We start from the raw sequence: 22864 nt of genomic DNA on the forward strand, positions 1-22864 counted from the left end.
GCACATATTTTGACATACTGATGAAATTGGATCACAGTAAAATTGTTTAGAAGTATTTTCAAGTGAATGAACCTAATGCTTAGGGCAGATAAGGTACACTAAGATGTGTAAAAAGAAATTTCATACATAAACATGGCATTGTATTCAGTGGTGTTTGTGTTAAAATTAATGAGTTTAGGTCTTCTGAAAAGAACAACCCTTCTGCAAAGTTAGCAAAATGAGTAGAAATACAATGGCCATTGCCAAATAACAAACACTACAATAATAAATTCTAAAGCTAAAAATTATTTATATAAATTAGAACTCGTGTTACAGAAAATTTGTGTAGCCATTGTATGTTTACTCTTTCATCAGTGAGAATATGTTGTATATGGGGTGTGTAGTTGAATTTTTCTCCAGGTGATTTATTTTTATAACCACTTTGTACTTTGAAACTTTAGTTACTGAATGAAAGCTGTTTAGTAAGGATCCTACAGTCAAATCGTTCATTTTAATTCCTGTAGCTTTAAGGCAATACAAAATAAGCAGTTTTGATGCAGTGTTCTTGAATTCTTTGAAGAGAGCACTACTCTAGCTCTGTGCTGCAAAACTGACAATGGATTTCCTCTTGCTCTTTTTTTGTTAGGTAGTATAACGTTATTTAAAAAACAAAAGGTTCAGTTGCATTTAGGTCAGCTATTAAAATATTGTTGGTCATTTCCTTTGACAGAACATTTCTATTGTGTTATACCAATGTCATTAGGAGGAAAGGTTATTCCCACTTGTCTGGCTGATATCAATACATACTGGCATATTACATCCTCTGGCTTTCTGGAAATGCTTTATTTGAACAGCAGCTTGGGAACAGGAAATTTAAGGTTATGCTCAGTCTGGTTTCAGACTGCATGACAGAAAATGTGTTTCCTAGAAGATGCTGTCTACCTGACAGATTTTCTCTAGGATTTTATAGAATCGGATAAGCTTAAATGTTTTCAAGTTGAGAATAAATTTTTACCAGCTGTAGATGGCAGACAAGGCAGAACAAGGCTTTCAGTTGCTCTGTAGTATGTATTTGAGGAACTTACATGAAACACGTTAGTTTCTTCCCCATTCACCAGTTACTCTGGAGGGTAGTTTACCTTTCAAGATATGGCACTGATAATATTCCTGTTTTATAGGTCTTCCCGCTGTCTAGGAGGGGGAGGAGCAGAGTACTTTTGTGTCAAGCCATGGTCAAATGTCCTGTCTGTGGCACTGTGGTAGCTTCTAAAGGCAGAGGTTCAAGGATAGCAAGGACAGAGACTCGATGACTTCTCTATGCAACCCATTCACTTGTATTTGTTGCTTTTGGTGTTACACAAAATATAAATAGCTTGTGTATTGTGGGGGACATGGTTTTATCCATGTTCATTCATTTATGCAACCTCACTTAAGAAATGCCATTTTTTGTATGTTTGAATACAAGGCAGACTTAAGATATCAGTACAGATATCAAAGTACAGAAATATTTTCTGCCCTTTCATTGTAGAAAATGCTGCATACCAAAGCAGTTTTTTCAATGAAGAGGCAAAACATGGCTATTGATTTTTTTTTTTTTGTCCTTGCTGAAGAATGCAAATTATGCATATAATTTGTTTATGAAATGTCTGCAACTTACAGGACAAAAGTAACATGCTGTCTGTAACTCCACTGAGTTACAGATACAGATAAGAAATTGTATGTGAAGCTATTATATCTTCACTTAATTGTAAAATGCAGGCATCTTTGCCAGTTCTGAGTTTCTTAATGTTCCCTGTACAATCCATGCAATTTAAAATCCTGTTGGAATAAGTTTGTTGTCAAATGTCTGTGTCATATACAGCCTTCCAGTACCTAAAGGGGCCTTCAAGAGACTTGGGGAGGGACTTTTTACAAGGGCATGGAGTGGTGGGAGAAGGAGTAACAGCTTTAAACTGAAATAGGGTAAGTTAAGATTAGATATAAGGAAGAAATTCTTTACTGTGAGTGTGGTGAGACACTGGGACAGGTTGCCCAGAGAAGCTGTGAATGCCCCATCCCTGGAAGTGTTGAAGGCCAGGTTGGATGAGCAAACATGGTCTAGTGGAATGTGTCCCTCCCCTGAACTAGATGATCTTTAAAGTCCCTACCAACCCAAACCATTCCGTGATTCTATGAAATACAGATTAATTTTGCTTATACTCAAAAATTACCAAAAGCCACATGACAACATTAACATACTCTGAGCTTGCATCGAGAAGACCCTCTTGAGGACCCATGAATGAAGCATATGAGGAGGACCTAAGTACTTTTGCATCAACACTGTCTCATGCTCTAAGAGCACAGAGTATAGGTGGGTCCTCGTCTGCCTTTCACATAGGTCCATTTTAGGTCAACTAGATGTAGGCATGCATGGGTCATGTTAGGCATGATTTGTAACGTCAAATACCTTCCTGAATAAAACTTACTGTGCACAGAAGACTGGTCTAAGCCAATGTTAAGAGTAGTTAAACTGAGTGATAACATTGCTACTGTGCTACTGACAGTTATCTTAATTGTATTATCATTTTTATTTCTGGTAGTCGTGTTTCTTGAAATACAGTCAACTTGTAATAAAAATTTCCGCGAGGCACATTGAAGAGACTTGTGTGTTTGGATGGCATTTGTGTTAAGGGGATGAGTCAAGGTAACTCTGGTGAAGAGACGGTTAAGGTGAAATAAATCACAATGTCGGGGCAAGAGAAGAGAACCCGTTTGCTCCATCACTGTGAATACTACAACCACTATTTGAATAGTGAAGCAGAGCAGTTTCTATAGTTGGTGTCAATTTGGCATATTCACTTGGTTGACTGCTTTTGAAATTAGTTACTGTGCAGAGTGTGCTTACCTAATGCTTGTGTGTTTCATATCAGTCATCATTTAATTCAAACTTTTCAAGTTCTCAGATGCGACAGTATAATTTTAGGAAAGAATAAAATGGTAATTCAGACCTATGTATGCCTAGTAGTAACCCTGTTATCAGTTTTATGGTAGGTCTCCTATTCGACATTAAGTTTTTGCTGTTTCACCTGGTTTTCTTCTAAAACATGGTAGAACCTTTCCATTTAATATTATGGTTTAGCTTTGTCACAAAGCTCCCGTGTGCATATGTGCCTCTCATATCTGTACAGAAGGGGGATTGCTTGTCTTTCTGTTGCTGTAAACAATTCTGATCTCTGTTCTTTGCTAATTCAACAGAATTTAGCTTCTTGGAATCCTTCAAACCCTGAATGCCTCCTGCTTGTTGTGAAAGAGCTTGTGCAGCAGTATCACCAATTTCAGTGTGGCCGATTACGTGAGAGCTCTCGTCTCATGTTTGAATATCAGACGTTACTTGAAGAGCCCCAGTATGGAGAAAACATGGAAATCTATGCTGGCAAAAAAAACAACTGGGTAAGCTATTATTTCAGCTAAAATGCTTTTAACAAATACAACTCTTGCCTTGGAAAACTTGAGTTCTTATTGTGGATTGTCATACTTTCTGTTTCCAATGGAGAAAACTTCTATTGTACTCCAGATCATTTTCTATACTCCCTGTTTTGTATGTTGCTGTGATTCCATTACCTTGGTTGAACCAGATTTCCAGGTGAGCCACTGTTTTTGAACCTGGTGTTCGTTCGTCTGATTTATAGATGAAAACTTTGAAACTGTTGAAAAGCCTGTACAGTGTTATGTGGAAGTTTGAGTTAGCTCTGAAGATTCGAAAGGTAGAATAATGGTGTTGGTATGACACCCTGCCAGCCAACCAGCCTGCTTAGGGGTAGGATGTGTCAGGGTGTGGTTATGGTACATTATGATTGAGTTGATTTAGTTGGTATCTGCAGTTGACAGTATCTCTCTCACACTTGAGGAGTTTTGGGAACCTATACTGGAGAGGAAAAACTAACCCAACTTAATTTTCTGCAAAAGGAGGCAAGATGGGCTAGAGCAGTGACTTTGCAGGGCCATGCGTTCATAGGACAGTCAGACAATAAAATGGCATGTCTGTTTCCTGAAGTTATATCCCTTGCATGGGAAATGTGCTGTGCTGTATAGAAACACTCTGTGTATGCCATCTCAGCCTTCTAAAATGAGGCCATTGGCAATGGAGACATTTTGGTTTGTGTGTGAATTGTTTGGGTTTTTTTAATCGATCTCTGCCACAGAGTAAGCTTTGCAAAAATCAGGGTTTTTTTCCACTGGTAAAATATTTATCATGGGAAGTTTAGAGTAAGATATGTCAGGAAATACCTAATGGTGGTTATGATGAACGTGTTTCCCTCTTGCTTTCAGAAATGGCATACTCGTAAGATAAACTGGCCTTCAGAAGCAGTATCTTCTGAAATAGATGCAGTCTGAAAATTGGTGAAAATTCAGCACTCCTGTTAGCAGGGCCTAGAATTCAGCTTTGTGTCACTTTAATCATCCTTAAGTTACAGGTGATGCAAGGATGTTTTCTTTACAACTCACACTACTTACATTCATCTGTTTTTCTTTCCTTAGACAAGTCATCTAAGCTTTTTTTATTTTAACCCAAGTAAAATTTTCTTCATCAGAGAAATTCAGATTTTTTTTTTATGTTTATATATCATAATATTTCATTAAAATTAATTTGTTCATAAATTTCATTCTCCGTAGCTTGCACCACAAACAAATTGTTACATCTCTAAATTTTATTAGAGTGGTTTATTGAAGTACAGAAGGCTTTCTAAACTGTACTGAGATTTTATCATAGGTTGTGCCAGCTGCAAAAATTCTCCTCAAGATGATAGAAAATTAGGACTTTTCTCCTTTTTCCGTAGGAAAGACATATCTACTCAAGCCTTTTGAATCTTTGGTGACTGAATAAAGAACTTTTTTTTTTAAATTTTAAATGCTGTCTTAGTTAAAAGTATTCCAATAAAATAGATCTTAAATACTTTTTGAGTCAAATCCTTTTCATCATTGCAAAGCTATTTTGGTGGTTTCCATGGCATATGCTTTGTTTTCCAAGTTTACATTCTCTGTCAATAAGATTCTTGTGAGTCTTGTTTGGAGATTCTATGAACCTGGTATCTACATGACAGAGGCTTGTTTGTTAGTGTCCTAAAACAAAACTATGAAACTAACTTGTGTAGTTCTTCTTCCTGTCCTTTGCAAGTGTTTTGTTAGCCTTGAGAATCGGCAAATTAGGGGCGTTTTTTCAAAAAGCAGGAGGTAAACTGCCCATTATCTCCTCTCCTAGAAGTCATTGAAATTCATATTGTTGCTGTCTATCAGGAATCGATAGTTGTTCAGCAGATTTCTGAAATAAAAGTATTATAAAAGCAATCATCTTAGGTGTGTGAGTTAAAACAACTTGGGAGAGGAGGCCTGAATTTAGCACTGTGTACTAAAATGGAAGAGAAATTCGCTTTTATACCTTTGTTCCATTATATCTAATTTCTTGAAGTGATCTCCTAGATCTATGACAAATAGGCAAACTATTATTTAACCTAATAGCTTCATGCTGGCACAGTACCAGTTGGTGCAGGAGCACATTAAATACCTAATTTCTCAGTGCTGTAGCCAGAAATTCATCATTCTTGACTGATGTCTGGATCCAGCTGGTTGGGGATGGATGGATGAGCACCATGGACAGGGCCTGCTCCCTGTCTGGCCAGAACACTCTTGGAAGTAATACTTAGCAAAATAATCTTGATCGAATGCCATAAAAAACCTAAACTGACAGTCAACTTTGTGGAGCAGCTGATGCTTTTATTAGAGACCATTCATCTGTTCAGTGGCTATCCCAGTTCATCAGACTCTGTATTTTACCAGAAAAAATTCTGGATTTTATGGGAAATGTTGTGTGGCATTTTTGTAAGTCCAGAAGAGAAGCACTGTATATAATATCCATTTCACTCTGAACAAAAGGCAAGCACCTTGACTGTCACCATAGCAGTCCTCATGTTTTATGTGTACAAGAAGTCAGTGATTTTTCTGCATGAATAAGTAATCTAGCATTAGAAAGTTGACATCTGTCCTCACAAGTAGTATCATCAGGAAAGGTTTCAGAGTTGGAATTTAATATACACTCACTTCTTGTTGCATAGTGTTTCTGAGCGATTTCTTTGCCTGTCTCGTGTGACTACCAGGGCCAAATTTTAAGGGCAGTTCTGAGCTGACTGGCAGCAGGGTGGATTACAGTCCAGCATCACACAAATCCTTATGGCAAATTTTATAACTTGAAAGGGTACCATTGGAAAGATTTCGATTGCGTTCCAGGTCTTGTTTTTTCTTGTTTAGTGACTTGAAGGTAGAATGAGTTATCTCTAGTTCATGCCTGGTAGATAGACCAAGAAACGAATTGGCACTGACATTAACATTGCTTATTCTGTATCTACCTAATACAGCATCTCTCTATATATGTGCTTACTTGCTTGGGGTGAAATCTTTGCTTAATTTAGTCATAACATAAATGAAGGAATTTTTTCCTTCTCGGTTTTGTTTCATGTCAGTACCACAGAAAATAATGTGCTGAGCAAACAATCACTTATATTCCTCAACTGCCCTGCTTAGCAGCTTACTATTCATTTTGGAAAGGCAGTTTTCATTGGCTTTGACCTCCAGTACTTTCTCAGAAAGGCTTCTGCATCGGCAAGCTGATTTCCTTCAGGGTTTTGTTCGGCCAATTCCTTTCTGAATCAGTATGAATAGCATTTGATGTGGTCCATCATTACAGAGGCTTGTGGCCTGGTAGTATATGGCCAGTGACAACCTTCATGTTGTCCGTTATGCTGAGCTCAAAGCAGTTTACGGATGAGCACAGCTAATTAACAGGGAAGGCAAGAGTACTGATTGTTTTGCAAAACCATATGACAAGTTTTTGGTACCAGTACAGGACACTTTGAATGCTTTCCTCTTAAGGAGTTTAGCCTTTGGCAAGCTGTCCTCATAGTTGTGTGGTGTTCTTGTGATGGCATCTACTACATGTAGTAAGGCAGGGGCCCAAAAGGTATCTATCTGACATCTGTATTTTTCTTCTCGCTATGGAAAATATTTAAAATATTAAAATGAAAATTAGGTGCAGACAGCTATGTTCAGGAAATAGCAAAGTAGTGTATATGTGTTACTGTGGTAGAGCAAATGCTGAATTTTCATGCAACTTTGATTTGTCCCTTTGCTTGTTAAAATGGAGTGCTGTTTTTTAAAAATTGTCTGTCAACATGTAACTAAGTAGCATGTGTATGTCAAAAATAGGGCAGTGTTAAAGAGTTTTGCTAACTTGTCTCAAGTTTTCCCAATTTTTTGTATTTAACTGCATAAAATCAATGTTTAACACTTTCTTTGCTGCCAATTCAGCCTACTGAACAAATATAGCTGCTATGTGGCTGCTTTATTGAACAAAAACTAGAGATAACAAAAAACTAATATGAAGGAAATCAGGCAGGCATTTGTTTTTAAAAAACAGTCAACTTTGTTGCTTCATAACCAGGTGGTCAAAGTCTGGTTTTAAGGAAGTATATGAAACAGAAAGGAAATCCTTTCCATTTCCTTTGCATACACTTTATACATAAAAAAAGAGCAATGTGTAGGGGACACTTGGCAAATTTTCCATAAACAGTTGTCAAGGTGTTGAGAGTTACATAATTCTGGAATTGTTTATAACCTTCTAATTCAGTTCTTTATGTTTATTCAGAGGACACCTGATACATTCTCACCTTTCTCAACACAAATTCTCTTATGTATATCTGCAGTGTTTGTAAAGGTGCCTCTGTTATATCTATATACTCTTAAAAATTTGTCAGGATTTTAGCTTTGCTTTCAGACTGTTTGCAGGTCCCACCAGACCTTTGTCCGGAAATCAGTACAGCCAAGATACATCTATATTTAGGGTGGAACAAAGTATAGTCTGATTTTTGTCGTGCACATTATTTTGTTCTAACTACTTTTTGCTGTTGATTTACTGGCAATGATGTTTTATGGTTTTTAAGGTGTTTTGTCTTGTAACACCTATGAAATCAGTAATATTTTTTTTTCCTCTTCAGTAATTCTATTCAGCAATTTTGTTTTAAATCTCAGCCCTTCTGTTTGGTATGAGCTCTTACTCATTTTTCATCAGAACATTTGTAGTTCTGTTTTAGCCACCAGATCTCATTAGTGTTACCTTTTTTCCACAGACTGGAGAATTCTCAGCTCGCTTCCTCTTGAAGTTGCCTGTTGATTTCAGCAATATTCCTACATACCTTCTCAAGGTAAAATGAAAGTCCAGGTTGACAGTATTTGTGAGAGTATGAATTATTGAAATCTTCTTAGTAACTGTTTTGACTTTCCCACCTTCCTACTTTCTTAGAGTTTGTAAGTCCACTGTTTCTACATATGGTTGAATTATGTTTTGGAAAGGTGATGTTGGACATACTGTTATTTTATGTGCCACTTTTCCAAGTAGTCAATATATACCTATGAAGGACCTTGCAGGATTTAGGTTGTTGTAGAAGATGAACTGCAATGCAGATGTTCTGGGTTTTTACACACTATGCAAGATATTATTATCTTGGGGAATAAACAAATAAAATCTTTTATATGAGTCTGTGGAATTTCATGACATGTAAATGCTGTGTTTTTCAATGAACAGTCTCAGTTGTACCAGTAGTCTTAAAAGTAGAAGCAGAAAAGCAAACTAAATATACCATTTCTTAACAGTGAGTGAAAGCAAATGTTGGTGACTTGAACAGAAAGCTTCAAGGATTATTTTGCTTCATTGTTTACAATGAACACAGATTTGACCAGATACTTTCAAAAGTAAGACTACAGGGTACATTTGTGAGTCAGGGGAAAAAGTATTTATTTCTTTGCTAAGAGGAGAAGGGAAGAAAAAAAACACACCAACTTTTGACAAACTACCAACATGGAATAATTTGAAATAAGTGGTTTTCACAGCACAGGAACAGCCTCTCTTTCAAGCAACCGCTGTGGAAGCCTATCATAAGGTCAATGTTACTACATTCAGAGAACACAGTAAGAGATCTGTTTCTTCTCTATCACAACTGTCAGAATGAAGGGCCAGAACTTCCACTGCAGACAAAGTTTGAGTCAGTTGATTTTGCCAACATCCGTCTTTCCTTTAAACTGTGTGTCTGCCTTCTTACTCAGCTTTTTACTTTTAAATATTTGCAAAGAGTAACAGCAACTTATTCTTTAGCAACCACTGTGTTGAGATGAAAATGTCAGTGTGGATCCCATTACCTCCTCTTCATCTTATTGTTAGAACTGTCTTCAACTATTGTTAAATCACAATTGTGCTTCTTCAGTGTTTCTCCAAATAAGATGTCTTGAGCTACAAACCATGGAAATAAAGGTAGGCACAACTATAATTTGACTGAAATTTTTGGTTGCAGTCTGAAATAGGTATCCTATGATCTTGCTACCTTCTCTAAGATGTTTTCTGTTTGAGTAATGAGCCACTCCTAACTTTCTCAAAAGCATCCAGATATTTTCAGTTTGTTCCTGTATTCATAGCAGCATCTCTTCTCCCAGCTGCTGTCTTTCATCAGGGCCTTTTCTTCTGACTTGATGGAAATGTTTCCAGTCAGACATAAGAGGGTCTGACTGGCCAAGGCCTTTTTGGGAAGGTTGGTGTTAAGAAGCAGGATGCAGGAACAGTTCTCTTGGACTGAAGGATATCTGTGATTTGCTTCTGAAAGACACTGTTGAAAAAAGGAGACTGAGAATGTCTAATGTGAACTACTCTGTCTGCACGTGCCAGAACTCCCAAGTGCTGTATTTTCCAAGAACAATTTTAAATGGGTCAAGAATTTCAGGACAAGTGCATAAGCATTATGTTGATTAACTTCAGTCACAGGGCTGTCTTGTACCTCTGTTCAGCCTCTGGGGAAACTTGGGGGTTGGCAGGTGGTGTATGACATACGTAAGTAACTGTCATCGTGTAGAAACCCTGTGATAGAAACGGATTCTGCTGTTGTTCCTAAAGAGTAATGTTTTAATGCATGACAGCATACTCCTCCCTACTGTAATTCCCTATCACGTTCACTAAACATCTTCTGCCTTCTTTAAACGAGGTTGATGTACTGTGGATAAGTCATTAGCGCTCCACAACTGCTTCCTGGAGGTTTGTTCATCCTGAGTACTGAGTGATTCATTAGTCTGAAGGAAAACATGTATTTATTTGGCATACATATATAGTGTGATGTGAAGAGATATGAACAGCAGGTAGCACAATCGAAGTTTCCCAGTCTACCTTTATTTGACATTTCTAAAATCCTAATGCCTTAGCTTTTGGGGTTTTAAAATTAATGGATTTTTTTCTTTGTAATAGCCTGGATTTTTACAACAGCAGATCCTTCTTGATGGACAATGTACTGATGAAATCCTTAGCTTTCTTAGTCAGGCTTCTACTATGCATGCTGACAGGCTAGCTGTCTGTAGTAGGAAGGTGATATGTAGTCTGAGTGAGTAGCAACAGGAGAAGAAATATTGTCTTATTTCACCAGTGTTTGTTGACAGCAGAAGAATGGTTTGACTCAGGCTCCAGCATGGATTATGACAGAGTGTGCTCTGTAGCAGGCAGTGGATCTTACACCCCTGCTGCCTTTAGTTTCCTATATTCTGACATTATCAGCTGTATGAATGTCACTTCATATGACAACAACATAAACAGCATAAAAGCAGGTAGAATCAGAACTATTCAGATGTGGTTGAAATAATTATGCTCTGACTATTCCAAATTCATAAAGCTATTCAGAAAAAAAATCAGATTTTTTTTTAAGCTGTCCATATCTTCTTTTTTTTTTGCATGAGAGTTTTGACATAAATAGATCTTTAATGTATTGCAATAAAATCATGTCTACTGGTTATGCTGGTTTCGATACCACCTGCTGAATTATGGTACATGATTGACAGAGCATCTACTGATGCAGTGGAAATAATTGTTAATATATCACTCTGAAAGGTGGAAGAGCAATCAATAATTGAAGACTGTTAGTGTATTAACAGCTTAATGTTTTACTGCAGAATTTAATGCGTTTGAATTATATTCTAGTCTGTAGCCAACCTTATAACATGCAGTAGCTTCTCTGTAATGATTTCCACAGTTCAAACCTGTGTTATGCTTTCTCTAATATCTTTTTTTGATGTTTAATTAATACTACTTATGCTAAAACCTGGTGAAATATTTAAAGACCATTATTTTTACCTAATCAGTCACTCCTAGTACCCCAGTGATTTGTAATGCTCTTCTGAAATCTTTATTAATGTCAGGAGGTAATCAAACTACAAGTGTGACTGTAAAGCTTTGTATCATAAGCGAATACTCAGGTTTGAGGATGTAAGCTGTGAGATCAGTGTAGTGTTACAAAATCTTTGGGGTCGTTGAGAATACACTCTGGAATCATAAGATCTTATGCCATCAACTTTGTACCAATGGTGGTGAGAGGGCTCTCCCTATAAAGAATAAAAGTTTTAAGGTGTGGCATAAGTTGGATTGTTGTGGACTGGAGAGGTGAATTTGCCAGGTATTCACTGCACTAAATTTAAAATTGAGTTCAAGTGTATGTGCATTTTAAGGGAAATATCTGAGTATATTAAGAGTGAGAATGATTACAAGAGTGATGCAGAGTACACTGTCTCTTTTTTTTGAAACCTCAAACTCCAGTAAAAATTCTTCAGTTGAAAACTAAATAATAACTTGGAATATTTGCAGCAGATAAGTCTTTTTTGATAACTTTTCTTGGCATATTTCTTCACATTTGAAAGCAAAAATATCATTCTTTATATTTCGTGTTAAAGAACTCTTCAAAAAGAACTGTTGGTTTTCACTTATAAGCACATTCAGGAAAAGATACCCTTTCATTATTTTTCTTTTGGATACACTTTAATGCAAAGGTTTTAAACTGAATGTGGACCTTTATGTCCACTTTTACATTGTTTTCTTACCCAAATCTATTTGACATAAGTGAAAATTCTAAGTGTTGAAACAAGTGCAGAATCAAACTGGTGGCTCAAACTACTGCAGAATTCATTATGATAAGTCTTTCATTAAGGTTCTCCTGCTTGAAAAGAATTTGGCTTTGGCTCAGGAAAATCCTTACATCTGTATCTGTTTGCTATTATACTTTCCCTTTCCCTTTTTTGTAGTTGGATTTTTAATCAGCACATTTGTTTTGACTTAAATTCTACTGGTTGCAACATTTTTAATTTTCACCACCATATTTTATAAATGGAAGTATTTACATACTGGTTTTGAGAGCCAGTCTCTAGTTCGCATTTCTGCCTCTGTACAGATACTGCGTATGCCACAGTAATGAGAGTAATAGGCTTAGCATCTACAATCTAAGCTTCCAAATTTTCATGTCATCATAGAATTGTTTAGGTTGGAAAAGACTTCTAAGATCATTGAGTTCCAACTGTTAACCCAGCAGTGCCAAGTTCACCACTAAACAGTGTCCCTAAGTGCCGCATCTACATATCAATTGAAAACTTCCAGGGGTGCTGACTTCACCACTTCCCTGGGCAGCCTGTTCCAACGCCTAGTCACTGCTTCAGTGAAGAAATTTTTTCTAATGCCCAGTCTAAACCTCCTGTGGTACAATTTGAGACCATTTCCTTTGGTCCTTTTACATGTTACTTGGGAGAAGAGGCCAAGCCCCACCAGGCTACAGCTTCCTTTCAGGTACTTGTAGAGAGCGATAAGGGTCCTCCTTGAGCCTCAATTTCTCCAAACTAAACAACCCCAGCTCCCTCATCCCCTGCTCACAGGACTTGGGCTCCAGACCCTTCACCAGCTCAGTTGTCCTTCTCTGAACATGCTCAAGCACCTCAACATCTTCCTTGTAGTGAGAGGCCCAGAAAGGGACACAGGACTTGAGGTGAAGCCTCACCAGTGCCAAATACAGGGGGACAGTCACTGTCCTGGTCCTGCTGGGCCATGCTATTTCTGATAAAAGTCAGGATGCCATTGACCGACTTGGCCACCTGGGTACGTTCATTCTTTGTAGTTTTTGTCAGCTAGGGGCATGTATGTAGTCATAATGAGAAATCATTAAAAATCCTTAGCTCAGCAATTTCCAAGTTGTACTGGGTTATGTGACTGTAGTATGATTGCACAGTATGAGTGAACTTGAGAGTATGTTGTCAGTGACGCTGTTGAAAACAAGATATTTAAGTAATTTTTTTCTTATTTATATGGGGGTTTTTAGGTTTTGACTAAGTAAGATGTTCCCTGATTAACGCCACCTTCATTTCCTATTTGTATGTACCTGTTTTTCGTGTCCTGGCGATTAGCTAATATCAGGACCAATTTAGCTATGATTCTGTGACCAGCAACCTTTCAATAATTTTTTCTATTCAAGTGTAAAGGCGATATTCAATGCAAACCTGTTTCTTCTGGGAAGCTTTTTTTTTTTTGTGATGACCATTGTATTTAGTGCATATCTTTTAGAACTGAAACAAATAACAGACATTGTCTAGACACATTGCCAGAGGCCAAACAGTCGTGTTAAGACTGTCAATGGAAAAGGTTTATCCTGGAGTTCAAATTGAAAGATAAGAACATATTTGTGTTTTTTTCCTTACTGTGATTTCATCATTTGGAAGTCTCTTAAAAGACTTCAATGCAACTTTTGTTTACCATGTAGACCAAGTTCCAAGTACTATGAAAAGACTGCAATGCTTGTGTATGTTTGAGTAATCAACTATAGTAGAGAACAAACAAAAGTGTATTATGAAGGGTCAAATTAATTTTTATTTCCAGGCCAGTTTCTTTACAGTTGTGATTTAGCATTTTGATTTATTTGACAGCATTGAAGATTTGTGTTAAATTGCTGCAAGTACCAAAACAAAAATATATGCTGGTATAAAAAGTAGTACTAATGCTATTTAAAAAACTGAGCTAAATATTCTGAAAAAGAATAATAGTTTCTTTTCCTTTTAAACTTCATTTGATTTTGTTTGTAGTTGGCTAACTAAAACCCGCTGTATAGTGTCTTAAGGTCACAGATTCAATGGCAAGAATTTGTTCTATGTTTTGTTCTATGCTGGGCTGCTACATCTCAAAGAAGCATAGGACATTGTGCAGTATATACTGTTTGACTGTGTTCCATGATATATTTATAACTTCTTTATTGGATAGAGTGATGAACTTGTATACTATATGAAGCTTGTGGTGCCACGTGTCGTTTTACCTCTTTTACCAACAGGAAAACCTGGAAGTTTATAAGGCTGATAGATAATCCTGAAATAATACATAGTTCTTGTAGTTAACAATACTTGGACCATGCTTCCCATAGAGATCCTTTAAGCTAATATACAGATTGCTATTAATATTATACATAAGACTTAGTGACAGAGGCACTAGTTAACTTCCTGAATTGTATTCCATAATGTATTCCTTATCTTGAGATGTATGCAAGCATTCGAATCAAATAGTTTAAATTTTAAAGGTGGATGACAGTATGATGTTCACTAGATTGCTTATTGTACCAGCATTAAATTACTTTAACAGAATATTGGATCATCAAAAATTGTCTGGGTTTCTTAGTTTAAAGCCAAACTTTATTACACACAATTATAATGAGCCATTGAGATTATAGATTAGAGGTGGGTCTGTGCAGGTTAGTACTGGCAATATTCTAAACAGTATAGTTTGTAGTAGCTGAAACCAGTAAATTGCATGATTTAGAGGCTGTGAAAATAAATGTAAACTGTGTGCACAGAAGACATTTATCAATAAGAGATGTCATATATAGTACAGTGAACCTTCAGAAATACTTATAGACACTATGATTTAATTAGTCGTCCTTTCATGACTTTATTCTTAATATCTTCTGCCCACAAGCCAAGGGAAGCAAAGCTCCCTATAAAGGTATATTTTATAATCAGAACATGTTATGTTTGAATTCTGTAAACTGATCAATTTCCTTCATTCTCACTAAATTTTATTAGTACAACTTTTCCACAACAACATGATTTGTTTGTAGTATCTAGTCACTAAAACCACGTAAGACATGTTAGTGTCAGGAGCACCTTAACCTCCATATGCTGAAAGCCAAAAGCAATTTTTTTAAATCAGCTTTTTCTGTAATTTGTTGGAAGATTTTGTTAATAAGATCTGTCAACTGGAACAGCTCATTCTGCACAGCTGATGATTTTTATAGGTTATGATCTTAATGTGAATCATAATCTCCAATCAACTGTATTTCTGACGACAGTTATTTTATATTTAAACATTTTATTTTTATAATGCAATAGTAAAGGAAAGGACCACCACACCTACTGATAAAGCTTAGGATATTCATCTCAATTTCTGTGAATTTTTCTCTAATTTGATAGAACTACTAATTTGCTGTTCAGAGATGACTAGAAAAAGGGGCAATTTTCATTAATTTCCTCAAAAAATAAGAAAAATAAGTCTAAAAGAAAAGCTTCTGAAATTTAAAAGCCTTTTTTGCATCTGGTGGGAAAGTTTATAGACACGTTATGTTGCGTGACTTGGTTCAGATTTACTACCTTGTTAGGGCTTGTAATTTGTACTATTGCTTTACATTTGCATTTTATGTATTGCATAGGAAGAATGGAATTCAATAGCCATAAAAATAATTGCAGGTTATTACATAATGATGGTGCTTGTTTTATTTGTCGTGATCCACCCAGAGTATGTAGAACAAGCAATGTACTGGGACATGGATCTTGGATCTGTATTTCTTAAAACTTTTTAATTAGTTCTCCATTCCCATTTCTTCTTGAAGGAAAAATATTTGACAAGTTGTTGAGCAAAGAATTTGATTGTAGCAATAATCTGTAAAAGTCATGAACCAGCAAATCTGTATTTGCAAATACAGAAGTGCAGAAAGCATCATGGTGAGATTTTAAGGATATTTCAGTGCTGAGCCCACAGCCCCCTTCTACTATTAGGGTTCTTCCTTAGGCTTCACATCAGGGCTTAAGTCCTACAGCAGCTCATATTTTGAGGTTTTAAAGTAAATTTTGTTTACAAAAGTGCCAGTTACTGTTACAGTGACTCGGTTGGTTTAGTGTTTTGGGGTTGTTTTGTTCTGGCTTTCAGGTTACTAGACTACGTCTGTCTTGTTAAGAAAGAATAGTACTAACATGCAGGTATGTCTATGAATGATTTCATATGATTCTTAGTCATTCTTAGTTTGGATTCTCTGATTTGCACTGGTAACTTTTTTCTTTTAAATACACAAAATCCTTTGATGGCTGTCAGTCTAAAAAGGAGGTTTTGTTTGGTTTTTTGGTGGGTTTTTTTTAAAGATGTACTTGAAAAATAACTGTGTAGTGGAGTGTCTAATACTGCTTACTTTTATTTGGTTTCATAGGTTTAGAGATTTAAGCCAAAAATAAAAACTAAAAAAAGTTAAAGCTTTAATGTTGAATCAGTCGCAGCAGTAAACACTCTGAGGTTGAGTGATCCATCACTTCTATATTTGTCTAATTGATACTGACAATGTCATTAATTATAATACCATGAAACATAACGTAAAACTATAAAATATCTAGGGTGGTCTGCCCTTTTGCTTCCACACACAGCATTTTGTCTACCAATTGCTAATGAATAATGTGCCATGTTTCCATCTAACATTTAATTTCTGTAGTAACTTCTATTTAGGAAAGTGGTTGCTTGTATATTTAAGATGTGTATCGATATTTTCTGTTTTGGAAAGAGACTTTAGATGGAGAAGGAAAGACTGCCTTGTCCAGCAGCGTCTCAATGAGACAGTGAAAGAACAATAAATAAAACTTAGACCTGTTGACTCTCTATTTCTGTTTTAATGATTTAAGTGTTCGTGCTAGAACTTGTACGTCTTTCATGTGCTGGGACCTGTAATCATTGCAAACATCACGTCCATGGGAGAGAGGGGGCAGTGGGGAGGAGCATTAATTTGGCTTCATTGGATGCAATTAGATGCACTCCTTAGGCCTTAACAGGTTACCAATGCATCAGAATTTGGGCAAAAGATGTCTGTGAATTAAGTGTTGGTTTTGAGTTGAATAATAAACTGTCTGGAGTGCACATACAATATTTAGGTATACCCACATAATACCAATAGGAAGAATTTCTGCTAAAGGAAAATAGCTGAATAGAGTTAAACAAATAATGCTACTCCTCTTGCCATTTTTTGTCATTTTAATGATTTGCTTATTGTAGCTATGTTAATAAACTGCTGAAATATAATTTTTTTAAAATGTATCTGAATGTCTTTATATATTTGGAGATATCAGATATTCAGTGATAGACAGTGTTTTACTGTAACATCTTTTCTGGGCTAGAAATATATTAGACAAATATGACTGATGTCTTGACTACAACTGATGACTGATTGATGGTATGTAAATAATCAGCTACTCATTTGCAAAACCCTGAGGACAATGTGTTGGTTAACAAAGAATAAACACGCTCATTCCAAATGATTATTTTCATTGTTTAGCATTTATAATGTGTGTCCTAGATAAAATCATTAATTCTATCTCATTTCACCTAGACTCACGACTTTTTTTAAGTAATAAATCTTATTTAATTTTCCTTTTACTACTGTCAAGTGATTAGATAAGCTCTTGAAATGCAGGTCAAATTAGATGCAGGGTACCATTTTGACATACATTTAGGTATTGTCTCTTTTATTCTGCATGGGCTAGATGAAAATAGTAACTAATCATCTCACAACTTCTTATTTAATGTATTGTTCACGGAAGTTGTGACATATGATAAAACACCTCTTTTAGACAGGACTTGAAGCATGCTTCAAGTGTATACAAGCTAGGTGTATGCAAATTCACAGTGGAATCCTGAGCTGTGAGTAGAGAGATTGTCCAAGGCTTTAACCAGAATTATGTTCTTCCTTTCGCCTCTCTTTCTAGAACCTTTACAATTGATCACCATTACAAAGAACAGACATTTAGGTCCAGTTCACTTTGACACGTTTTTCTTGAAGGAAAACCGGCTTTGCCTGTCAGCAGGGAGAGTTGGGTGACTTCAGAGTTGCTAGAGATTTTTCTCCTAGGCCATTTTTCTACTAGTGTGGATTTTTATGTTGTGCCTCCATAACGTTCTTTACTGTTCTTGAGTGTCTTAAGATGATTTTGAATACCTCTTAACATTTGGAGAAAAACTTATATAAGATGTTATATGTAAGTCACCTTTTCAACTGGAAAAGTGTATGCTGCTTTTTTTTCCCCCCACCGAACTATGCAGTTCAACAACAATGACAAAACTCCCCCTTGCATTAAAAAAACCAGGTGGTCCAAGCAATAAAAAGTATTTGGTTTCCATTTCTGAGAGGAATGAGATGCTCCCTGCATGCTGCTGGCCTCAGTGGCAATAAACTCACTGCAAGTATATAGTATTTCTCAGGATCAGGCTCTTGTTGTTATAGAACTTGCTGAAATGGAGAGTATCTCTGATGATATTTGGAACTTCTATTATACTTTCTTTTAAAGTTCACACAACCAGGCTGTGTTCTGCGTGAAAGAAAAGCACTGTAACTGTTTCATTTATTTAAAAAAAAATTAAGAAGTCAGAAAGCAAATAAATGGCAGAACAAAGAGCGGAGTACATGTAATCTGGCTTGCAGACTGTCTGTGTGAGAAATATTTAAACTGAAGTACAATTTTAATTTTATATTCTTGAGGCTGTGTTTCAGCTTTGTTTACACATGAAACACTTATCTTTCTAGGTAGAATGGAGTTCTTTGTATATTCAGTTCATTTTATGCATATCATGTATTTTGACAATGTCTATAAAAGGCTCTTAAAATGACAGTAATTTCTAGGCTTTGTTCTGTGTATATATATATATATATATATATATATATAACCTTGACTGCACCAGAACTAGTGAACAGAAGAGCAGTTTATTTTGTATTCAATATTCATTTTTTCAAGTTTTATTTTTTTTTAATATGAAATCAGAAATCATTGTTGCAACTGTATTTTAAGAAAAGGAAATTAATAGGTGGGTATTACTTTTTTGGTAGAAATAAAAGACTGTGGTGTTAATAATATGATGCTTTAGGACTGCATGCTTTATGAGCTTTCCTAAAACAAAAGAAATGTTGGAATGAAATTACCAGAGAGATTATCTTGGTTGCAAGAGCAAATGTTTCATGAGAAGCTGTGCAACTGAATTTGTAATAAACAAGACTGGCATTTTACAATTGTGTTCTTGCAGCATCAGTTTTACTGTATGGCAGCAACTTAATAGCTAGAATATTCTTTTTTGTTTGTTTGTTTACCATATGTTGCCAATTCCTTCTTGAAAAGATGTGTGATCAAACTGCAGTCCCATTTACAGGCCTTCCAGCAATGATAGTATCAGATTTAGACTATACCTGTTAAACCAACTTGGAGGCATATATTGTTTCTCTGACTCATCTGAGGCAACAATGCAGTATACAGAATTATTTTTTCTTGGCTTCTTTGTTTATGAATTTTGTGAATATAGCTGGATAAATTTATCTGTCCTGGAAAAATGGTGTAGAAACTTATATGCAATTGATGTCAAAATGTTATTACTGTCATCAGAAGGTAAGTAACTGTGGTAACTGTGGATGAATAAACAGTATATTAATATAGTGCTTCAATACTAAATAAAAAAAGAAAGTATAGCACAAAAAAGATGATTTAATGGAAAAGAACTGAGAGTCACTGGAAGCCTAGTAAGAAGAGAAGATCCTTGTAAGATTGAAAAAATTGTAGTCTATTAGTTTTGGAAGGATGCATTCCTGGGAAACTTGGAAAACTGTAATAGCGATCTGTATAAATGGGATTTAAAGAAAGAAAATAATTAATTTTGCTAAGCAGTTCATCAAGACAGAAAGTGTGTGCTTAGTAGGACTCCTCTTCTGGAGCAGTTTTCTTGCACACACAGATGTAGGTTTTAAGTAAAACAACCAGATTCATGAGCAGTAGAAATAGTGAAGCTTCATTTTGTGCAGGTTTAATCTCTCGTCTTCTTGAATCTCTGCACTATTCCATTTTTTTTCTCCCATGTGTTCCATGTAGCAGTTTATCAAATGAGAAGATGGGACGTGTTTCCACTGGTTGGCCCCTCAGTTGCTGCTTTCATAGCAAACTCAATTTACCTGTCACAGTATTTGGTGGAGTAATCAGTTGTGTCTCTCCTCTGCCAGACTGCTGATGATCATAGGGCTTTTGTGAACTTAATTATCTTTCAAGAGTAAAGACAGGATAGGGAATGGAGGGAAGAGAGTGGGGAGGCATCTGAAAAGGGTGCTTACGTATGCACTGAACGTGAAACCAAATTAAAAGGGAGAAAAATTATTACAATGTGTGTACATTAGAATGAAAAACTTGCTGACATTCAAAACCTTTTCATCATCCAAAAAGTTTTAGAACAATTTTGCTCAAGTGGGATGAATACTCAAGTAGAATATTTACACTTGGTTAGCACCAAGACATTTGGTTGAATTTGTTTGTAAACTCCTTCCTGCAACCTAATCCTCTATCAGTGTTGTTTAAATCAATTTGGGAATGCCCATCTAAGGAATTATACAGTTTAAAAATAAATCTTTAGTCAAGTGATCAGCGCAGGAACATTTGTGGTAGGTCACGGTGCAGCTGGTTTTCTTCTTCCTCCTCTGAGATGATTATCATTGTTACTGTGAAGGAAATCTCTCCCTTTAATGTAAGCTAAGATGATCAGTAGTAAGTTTTCAATATGAAGTCTGTTAACTGCTCATTTAGTATGCAAAAGCTATTTTCGGATTGGACAGAAAAAACAAGAGTCTGAATTTGTAGAGAAAGATGAATAATCTCTGCATTACCATATTAAGTCAATTTTGGAAGGTACTTCCAATTAAGATATTTACAGCTGTACAAAACGTGTTAGTGTGCTTTTGGAATCACAGAGAAAGAGTGGAAACAAGTCTTATCTCTTCATCTTTGTGTTCTAATTTTGTGTTCTTTGAAAAATACAATGAAAAAGATTCTTCTTGAGATTAATACTTTGGGAGCTTACTGCATGTAAACTTTTGAAAACACTAGTTTGAAACTCTGACAGTATTGTCTCCAGATATTTACCTGTTTCTCCTGAGCATGAGTGCGTTCATGTCCTTCGAAACTATTATATGGAAAACAAAGTATTTGGAAACGCTCGGTTTACTATTTTTAAGTAAACTATTAGTTTAGGACTATTTACGCCTTTTTTTTTTTGCAGCCATTAATTGCAAACCAGCTTCTAACACAATGAAAGCTAGACAAATAATATTTATTAATGTTGATTGAGATGGGAATATTTGAAAATTGACAAAAATACCTTGACAGTGTCCTGTTAAGTAACCATCTGCAAATATATTAATTCCATTATTTTAATGGACTCCTTTCCTGATTAATCAATGACCTTATTCTCTTAAGCATATCTGTCAGGACATGTCTTCCTAACAAATCTATTCAGCCTGGAGCATGTAAAGCATCATCCTCATCTTCAAACTGTGTTAAGTCAAGAAAATGTTGTGGTAATGTGGGCATTGCTTGTCCAAGAACATTAAGTACCCTGGTCAGGATCTTTTTAACCATAAAAGGATGTGTGTTATGCTTTCTTGTTTGGTATAAGTTGGAACAGAGTGAAAAAAAATACAGAGGGAATTTTTATTACAGAGAAATATTTCGCTAATTCCCTCCAAATAGCACATGAAGGAATATTGTGTCTGAAAAAGATTTTGTTGGCAGGGGAAGAAGTAGTCTGAACTACATATTGTTAATGATGAGTGTTTTAGCTTTGATGAATATTGGATTTAAAATTCAAATTTTTCTAAGAACAGAAACATAAAAAGTTAATTTTTAGACATCTACTTATTTTTCTTCTATTTGTGTAAATCTTTCTCTGCATACTGGGCCTAATTCCCCTGCCATACCTAGAGACTGTTATCACTTGCAGTTTTTTAGAAACTTGCCTGTAAAATAAAGAAAAAGTAAATGAACTTGATACTGTGTGTGTTCCAGGAATTAGCATGTGAAGAGAAGAGAGGTCTTCAGAGCAGTTCTATCCTGGTAGTGTACAAATGTAATTGTTAGCAAAATGTTTATTTATTGCTCTTCAATATGTTTTGTATTTCTTTCAAGAAAGATGACAAATTCCTGGGCATTGATATTTATGGTGGGAAAATATTACATTTTATTTTATGACTGTGAAATCATAAAAGAAGTTCAAAAGTGAACACCACTGTTTTTCAATTTGCATTCCATTTTTAACAGTACATTTCCTTTTCAAGCTTAGCAGCAATACCAAAATTCTTAATCTCAACCTCACCTTTAAGTGACCAAAATTGTTGAGCATAATAAGAGAACAGTTTGTCCCTTTGTGCTCTTTTGTTTCCATGGGTGATACACAGATAGGTATATTACACATAAGCGTGCAACACATGTCATTCTCTGTAAAGACAAAACATACTAATATCTTTAAAGCCGCTGTTGCAGAGTGAGCATCAGAGTCTTCTCTTTCCTTGTCTCATGGTGAGGTATCAACATGAAGGATTGCGAAACACAAATATTATATTCTGTTTTGGTTTCCACTGAGGTTCTTAAATAGATTCGATTTGATGCGGAGAGAGCAAGTCACATAATCTCTTGGGTTTTCATATGTAAAATGAGGGGGGAAATATTTAAAACTTATTAGTGGATACAGTTCCAAATTGGTACAATGTTTTGATTTTTTTATTGCAGTTTTAAATTTGTTTCCTTAACAAATTATTGGCTGTATAGCTATTCCAGGGATTTGAAGGCATTTACATGCTGAAAAGCAGGTAGACAACTTTTCAATAAGTTTGCTTGTGCTTAATGTGTGCTTTTAATTTCAGAGCAGTAAAAGGATTAATTTTCCTTGTTTGTCTTTTTTTATTATTATTTTCTCTAAAGGATT

General features: G+C 35.7%; 1 protein-coding gene across 2 annotated transcripts in view; it reads left to right on the forward strand.

The window, feature by feature from the left end:
• The window catches only part of BABAM2 (BRISC and BRCA1 A complex member 2), a 168189-nt gene that overhangs the window by 48065 nt on the left and 97260 nt on the right, over positions 1–22864 (forward strand). For both annotated transcript variants that reach the window (XM_051782898.1, XM_051782899.1), the window contains exons 5-6: positions 3214–3408; positions 8136–8210. In XM_051782898.1, the coding sequence (XP_051638858.1) occupies positions 3214–3408; positions 8136–8210 (270 nt within the window). The remainder of the gene's footprint in view (positions 1–3213; positions 3409–8135; positions 8211–22864) is intronic.

This window comes from Manacus candei, unplaced genomic scaffold (assembly GCF_025592945.1).
Source record: "Manacus candei isolate 608988 ecotype Guabito, Panama unplaced genomic scaffold, ASM2559294v1 h1tg000017l, whole genome shotgun sequence".
Taxonomy (NCBI): domain Eukaryota; kingdom Metazoa; phylum Chordata; class Aves; order Passeriformes; family Pipridae; genus Manacus; species Manacus candei.